Source organism: Ursus americanus, chromosome 30 (genome assembly GCF_024610735.1).
Source record: "Ursus americanus isolate L20-20 chromosome 30, mUrsAme1.1.p, whole genome shotgun sequence".
NCBI classification, from domain to species: Eukaryota; Metazoa; Chordata; class Mammalia; order Carnivora; family Ursidae; genus Ursus; species Ursus americanus.
In genome coordinates, this window is record NC_142156.1 from 18,529,492 (window position 1) to 18,536,678 (window position 7,187).

Here is a 7,187-nt window from a genome sequence, read left to right on the forward strand (position 1 = left end):
GCTTGATGAGTGGTTCTCGCTGCTGGAATTACTATTCATTGCTACTGAGCCTCTCCAATGGGGAGAAGTACAAGAGAGAGAAATGGTCTCCACTTCCACAGCGTGTCCCATGCTCCCTCAGCCCCAGTGCTACCCAGCCTGGATTCTTAGCCACTAATTTTTAACCCCCTCACAAAATCCAAAACAGATTATGAGAAAAATCCAATATAATTTATTAAATAATTCCCGAGGGCTCCTTCAAGGAGCGTTAACAACTCTCAATACAATAAAACCAATAAATTAACATAGGTGCCCCCTCCTGCCTTCACAGAGGCATAATGAGGATAAGATTTAAGTCTGCAGAGGAAAAACATTCTATAAATACCAAGAGTGATAACAATGACATAACCTGAAGTCTTTTCAAGTTAATTCACACGTTTACACCTCAGTCCTCCAAAGAGTAGCCCATCTGGGGATTCATTGAGATTATTCATTGGAATAATTTACTTGACGGTTCACAGGAGAGTTGTCACACTTGGCTGTCAGTCATGTTGTCTCAAGCCTTCATACATGTCCGCCGTTCCAAAAGGAATACAGGTTCAACCAGATGGCCTTGCAGGACCTACTGGGCTCCAGGGTTCAGCGATTTAAACACACGTTCCAGGCACGCCGAGAACTGTTGTAGAATCGTCAAGATGAAGCTTTTACCTTCAAAGGTATCTGCAGGCACAGAAACTTCTGTTTCTGGCTCGTGTTGGAACTTGAGTTTGTCAAGCTGTTCGATGATTTTATCGATAACGTTCTTATCTGATAATGGTCTGATCGCCCTGAAATAAGGCAGGATGGCCGAGCTGTTGATGTGTGGTGCTTCGGAGTCAGAGGTGAGACATGGCACCAAGGAATGGTTGGATTCTGGCAGCCCCGTTTCTTTCTTCAGCTGTGGGATCAGGAGGAGAAATGCTTGAGCATTAGGTTTGCAGTAACAGCTAGAAGCCCCGACGCTAACGTCTGAGCTCCCTCTGGGATGGGCTGGGGCGAGGGGCGGGGGGCTCCCCCCTGCCATCTCTTGTAATCAGTGCCACGACCCTTGAGGCTGTGATCATCACTATTTCCCTTCCCAGAAGAAACTAAAGCTCCATTGGTTTGCGAAGCTGGCTCCAGATCAAGTGGCAGGCCCGGAATTCTTACCCACGTCAGTACCAATTCCAAAGACTATGCCGATAACCACGGCTCCATCGTGCCTCCCCTGCCCATCTGGCCAAGGCCTTCGCAGCCCCTTGGAGTCTTCTCTTAGCTGCTCAGGGGCTCAGAGAGCTGGGGAATAGGAGAGGATCTGGGTTTCCATCCTGCCTCTTGCTCTTTGTGACTCTGTGTTAAAGCCAATGTATCCTCAGCTCATCGAGGGGGTGTATGCATGTCTGGAAAGGCCTCCAAGATGCCAGGGAGTTTTTTCAAACATACCATGGACTCCAGACCATGCCCTCTCCTGTCCCTCTTCCCAAGGACTAAGAGCTTTTGGGTTCACCTGAAGTGCTAAGAACACCTCACCAGCCTGAACTGCCTAGTCACCTTGGCGGGTGACTAGGCGTCTATAAAAACCAAGGATAAGGTTTAAATGTCAGGGTGGAAGGGAAGGGCAAGGCCAATTTCATGAGTTGTCTCCAGGTTTTGTTTAGTCAAAGCTGCGGAAGAGGTTCTATCTCGATCACAACTCAGAAAAAGAGAGCACATTTATTTAGCCTCAAACTTTCCTCCCAATGGGGTCAGGCTCAGAAGAGCCCCTGGTGGAAGCAGACTGGGTCCTAATTAAACAGTAAAGTAGTATACAAACAGACACCCAGTTTGTTAACTGCCCTTCTCTGCGGTGAGAGAGACTCTCCGTGACCCAGGGGAGGATTTTCACGTCCCGAATTCACTGAGGCCTCATTTACAGCTTAGGCTGACATGCGCTGCGCCCTAGCAGGCTCCTAAATGGTCCGGCAAGATGGCCTGTCTCTAGGGATGTGCGTCAGGCAGGAAAATCCACGTAATACCACTGTGAACCAAATATGTTAGGGACGAACAGACCTACTAAAGCAGGTCCTATAGCACACGAGAAGCTGTTCAATTTCAGGCTGTCTGGGCTCATCTCTGCCTCTGACCCTCATAAAAAGTCCATCATAGCCTGTCTCATCCCCGTCCCTTTCTGGGGTATCCACAGCTCTAGCTTCAGGTCTGAAAAGAGGAGGCTTCTTCTGGGGGCCACGGAAGGCATTTTAAAGAAATGGCCCAGAAGAGAAATCTGTAGGGCACTTACGTAGTCTTCCAAAAGTCCCTTCGACAGGGGCTGTAATTCCAAGATGATTTTCCGTACATCACTTGGTGGTAGGCGATGGGTGGGCGCCGTATGGGAGGTCAGCAAAGTTTCCATGTAGCAGAGCAGGAACAGGGCAAAGCCGGCGGGAACTGGAGAAAGAAATCGATGCTGTGAGACACATGATCAGACACCCTCTGCCCACACCAGCTGCCGCCACCGGTGGCTGAGCCCCCCCCCCCCAGAATCTTCCGCACTAATGGGACAACAGGACAGGGCGGTACCTGCACGGGAGAGCATGGCGAGAGTGTACGCGGCCTGCTTCGGCAGTAGCTTCTGGGGTCAGATGTGCTCACCATGATCCTCCGGAGATATATAAAGAGCCAGTTGTGGGGAAAAAGAATGATCGACGTCCCGCCCATGGCAAAATCATTGCTCAGCTTTTCTCCAGAAAACACTCAAAATTCTGCGGCCCAAGGTTGGGCGAAAGCAGGGCTGGAAGGAAGTGCTGAGGTTACCCTCAAGGTGGGCAGATGCCTACTCAGTACAGACACACACAGGAAGGCACACATATCTTTGCCATTTCTTCTGGGAAAAAAGCTTATTGATTTGACTAGAAGAAATTTTGAAGCCCAGAATTGATAGGTAGAACGCCCCAGGAACAGGTGATTTACAGGAGTTGAGGGCCAGTGCCCCATAGGGAATTTCTGGGGAGGGTCACAGTGAGTGTGTGTAGGTGTCAGGCTGGCATGAGGTTTTCAAAATGTATTACCTTTGTAAATTTCTGAAGCGTGCCCATGCCAATGTGCGGGGATGGCCCCGATAACCACTGTGAATGTAGTGAGTCAAATGCTCGTCGCCATTCTGTTTGGCCTTGAACATCGTTGGATTCTCAACTGTGCCTTGGCAACAGCAAGGCCTAGAGCCAGAATCTGTGCTCCAGGATGATTTGTTGAAGGCACTTATTCCTATTTTGAATGCCAACTTTGACCAGGAACTCTTCTAGGGTCTGAGGAATGGTGGCAAAAAAGTCAAACAAGGTCCCTGCCCTGACAGAGCTGGCATTCTAGCAGGCAATGGGCTGACAGTAAGCAACATGAATAATAAGAAAGTGTAAGGTAATGATAAGAACTATGAAAATAAAACAAGGTGATAGGATAGAGAGTGGTGGGTGAGATACTTTAAGTCGAGTGATGAGGAATAGTTTCTCTGGGGAGGTGTCTGCTGTGGGAAGATCTGGGGAAAGGGTGCTCCAAGCATAGGAGACACTAGTGCAGAAGTGAGCTTGCTGTGGTCAAGAATGGCAGCTGGAGCAAAGTGAGAGGAGGGTAGGGTAGGGAGGTGGGCAGGTCACGTAGGACCTTCTGAGGCCATGACAAAGAACTTGGGTTTTATCCCAAGTGTGACAAGGCACCACTGGATGACTATAGGGAGGGGACTGTAGAATCTGGTATACTTTAAGAAGTGAGAATGAGAGGCTGCTAAGTGGAGAATGGATTGTGTGAATCCAAGATGGAAGCAGAGGAACAGCTGGGAGTTTATGTGGTTGTCCAGGTAGAGATTATGGTGGCTTGGACCACGGTAGAGTGGATGGGGATGGAGTCCACAGAACCGGCTGATGGACTTATGTGGAGGTGAATCCAAGAGAGGAATCAGGGACGACTCCTGGGATTTTGAGGAAGCAACTGGATGGTTGATATGCAGAGAGGGAAAAGAAGTCTAGAGAGGGGAAATTGAGAATCCTGTCTGGAATGAGTTAAGTTCAAGATGCCCATTGGGCATCTATTTGATGTCAAGTTGGCCATTTGATAGGAGTCAAGAGCACAGGGACAAGGTCAGACCGGGGCCATCCACAGAACCCAAGACACACAGTAGAAGAGAGAGTTGGGAACCTCCTTCCACCCTTAAACCCAAGTACCCCTCTAGCCCCTGCTGTCTCTTTCCTTTTCATATCCAAGCTTCTTGACAGAATGGTCTACACACACTTTTACCTTACTTCCCAAACCACCACGATATGGTTTTACCCTAACAATTTATTCAAAATCCTCTAGCAAAGTCCATGGTAGGCAGAATTTTGCCCACATGACTTTCACCCTCTGATGTTTACTCCCATAATTTTGTTACATTACAGGGAATTTGCAGATGTAATTAAGGTTAATAATCAGCTGACCTGAAGATAGGTTGTTTGCCAGGTGGGTCCAATGTAGTTACACGAACCCTTAGAGACAAAGAGAAAAGCAGAGACTCAAAGCATGAGAAAGACTCAACTGGCATTGCTGGCTTGAAGTGGGAGGCGCCAGGTGGAAAGCATGAGAAGAAGATGAATTTGGCCAAGAACCAGTGAGCTGGAGGAGGACCCTGGGCCCCAGCTGAGAACCACAGCCCCAGCTACTGCTCTGACTTTAGCCTGGTAACATCCTGAGCAGAGAATCCAGTTACTCCACACTGGACTTCTGACATCGACTGTGGGACAGTAACTTTGTAGGTTTAAACTGCTGAATTTATGGTATTTGGTTCGACAGCAGCTGAGAACTAATATAGTCTCCAGTGGCCTCATGTTGCCAGCCTTACTGGTTCTTCTCAGCCCTCATTTTACTTGACCCCTCCATGACACACAGTAATGCCAACCACTTCCTCCTTGAAAACCTCTTTTTCCTCTTATTATGTGACAATATTATCCTGACACATTTTGGCCCTCTGATAGTGCCTCCTCAGGCCAAATCATCTTCCTGCCTGCTCCTTTAATGGGCATGTCTCCAAGGGCCCCACCCTTGATCCATGGTCCTCACACAGTAATGTCTCTTTCTTTCAAACTCCAGATCTAAATGTCCAACTGCCTAATGGACATCTCCACCTGACTGCCCCACCCATGACATGTGCAAAGCCCAAGGATCTGAACCAGGGTAATAATGATTGTGGGGATGAATGGACGTGAATGGATTGGAGAAACCTGTAGGAGACAGAATTCACAGGAGATGGTGGTTGATTGGATATCTGGATGGTGGAGAGAGAGGAGGTGAGGACTGCTTCTGGGTTTGTGGTTTGGGCAATTGGACTGATGGGGGTGCTACAAACAGAGAGGGCCACAGGGCTCAGGTGAATGAAGAATTCAGTTTTGATGTGGTGAGTTAGAAGTGTCATGGAACGCTCATGTGACCATGTACAGTAAGCCATTAGACATTTGGATTTGCAGCTTGAAGGAAGGAACTAGAGACATGGCTGCCATGTTTGTGTGTTGTGCCATCTTTGGGTGCCATCTGTACATTGTGCTTGAGAAAACTGTCAGCCTACAAGAGATAACCAATGAGACTACATGGGAGGTAAGTGTGGAGGCCAGTGGTACACCTCCATTCACAGAACAGGGAGAGGAAGATGACAGTCTAAAATGCTGAGAAGTCCCTCTGGAGAGGGAGAGAAATGTACTAGAAAAACCGGTCATGGAACAAGATAAGAAGTGGTTTTCAACAAGGCAGATGCGATTAGCACCATCACAAGCCATGGAGAGGTCAAATAAGATAAAGGCTGAAGAGACGCACTAGGTTTGGCAACATGAGGTCACTGAGAACTTTGCTGGAGGAGTTTGAATAAGTAGGTGGGGTGGGAGCTATACTGTGGGGTAAAAGTGCACGCATACTCCTCTGTCAAGAAGAGGAAGAGGAAAGAGACAGCAGTGGTTGGACGGGCACTTGCGCTGGAAGGGGGTCCCAGCTGTTTCTTCTGTTGTGCATTGGGTTCTGCAAACCACCCAGGGCGGACTTCATCCCTGGGCCCTTGGCTTCTATCCAACCGTTGACTTGACATGGAATAGATGCCAATGGACATCTTGAACTTAACCCATTCCAGACAGAACTCTTGATTTCTCTTCTCCAGACTTCTTTTCCCTCGCTGCGTATCAACCACCCAGTTGTTTCATCAAAATTCCAGGAGTCGTCTCTGATCTGTCTCTTTGATTTGTTCATATCACTCATGAATATTTGTCTTATTCTTTAAAAGGACGTGGGCCTCTTTTATTGTCTTATAGCCCAGTTTTAGAGAATTTTTCTTATAATAGTAAAGGTGTTCTGACATAGGGCAGTCAAAAAGGATGATAGATGTCTACCACAGTGGGTGTTATCAGAAGGATCACATCAATAAATTGGACTTCCTCAAAGTTAAAAATGTTTGGTCTTTAAAGACACTCTTTAGAGGATGAAAAGACAAGTATAGACTGGGAGAAATATATTTGCAAATCACAAATCTGACAAATATATAAAGAACACTCAAACTCAATTTTATTAGGATTAGGCAATTGTTTATTTAAAATGACACCAAGAGCACAAGCAACATAAGAAAATAATAGATAGGGGCGCCTGGGTGGCACAGCGGTTAAGCATCTGCCTTTGGCTCAGGGCGTGATCCCGGCGTTGTGGGATCGAGCCCCACGTCAGGCTCCTCCGCTGTGAGCCTGCTTCTTCCTCTCCCACTCCCCCTGCTTGTGTTCCCTCTCTCGCTGGCTGTCTCTATCTCTGTCTAATAAATAAATAAAAAATCTTTAAAAAAAAAAAAAGAAAATAATAGATAAATTACACTTCATTGAAATTAAAAACTTTTGTGGGTAAAAGGACACTATTAAGAAATTGAAAGACAGCCACAGAACAGGAGAAAATATGTGAAAGTTATATGTAAAACAGGGAGCTAATATCCAGAATATATTTTTAAAAACTTTTACAACCCAACAATTAAAAGACAAAAAAATTTTTTTAAATGACCAAAAGATTTTTTAAAAAGATTTTATTTATTTATTTGACAGAAAGAGAGACAGCCAGCAGAGAGGAAACACAAGCAGGGCTAGTGGGAGAGGAAGAAGCAGGCTTCCCAGTGGAGCAGGGAGCCCAATGCGGGGCTCGATCCCAGGACCCTGGGATCAGGCCCTGAG

General features: G+C 47.0%; 1 protein-coding gene across 1 annotated transcript; it reads right to left on the reverse strand.

Moving 5' to 3' along the window:
* Positions 1-601: 601 nt before the first annotated feature.
* On the reverse strand, positions 602-2,572 carry IL31 (interleukin 31). The gene is made up of 3 exons (XM_045775948.1): positions 2,557-2,572; positions 2,276-2,424; positions 602-916 (listed from the first exon to the last, which is right to left on the reverse strand). The coding sequence occupies exons 1-3, from the start codon at positions 2,570-2,572 to the stop codon at positions 602-604; spliced, it is 480 nt and encodes a 159-aa protein (XP_045631904.1).
* Positions 2,573-7,187: the final 4,615 nt, after the last annotated feature.

Coding starts and splice junctions, on each gene's coding strand:
- IL31 (XM_045775948.1), bottom strand. Junction 917..2,275: donor AGGGACTTTTGGAAGACTAC/GTAAGTGCCCTA, acceptor CTGATCCCACAG/CTGAAGAAAGAAACGGGGCT.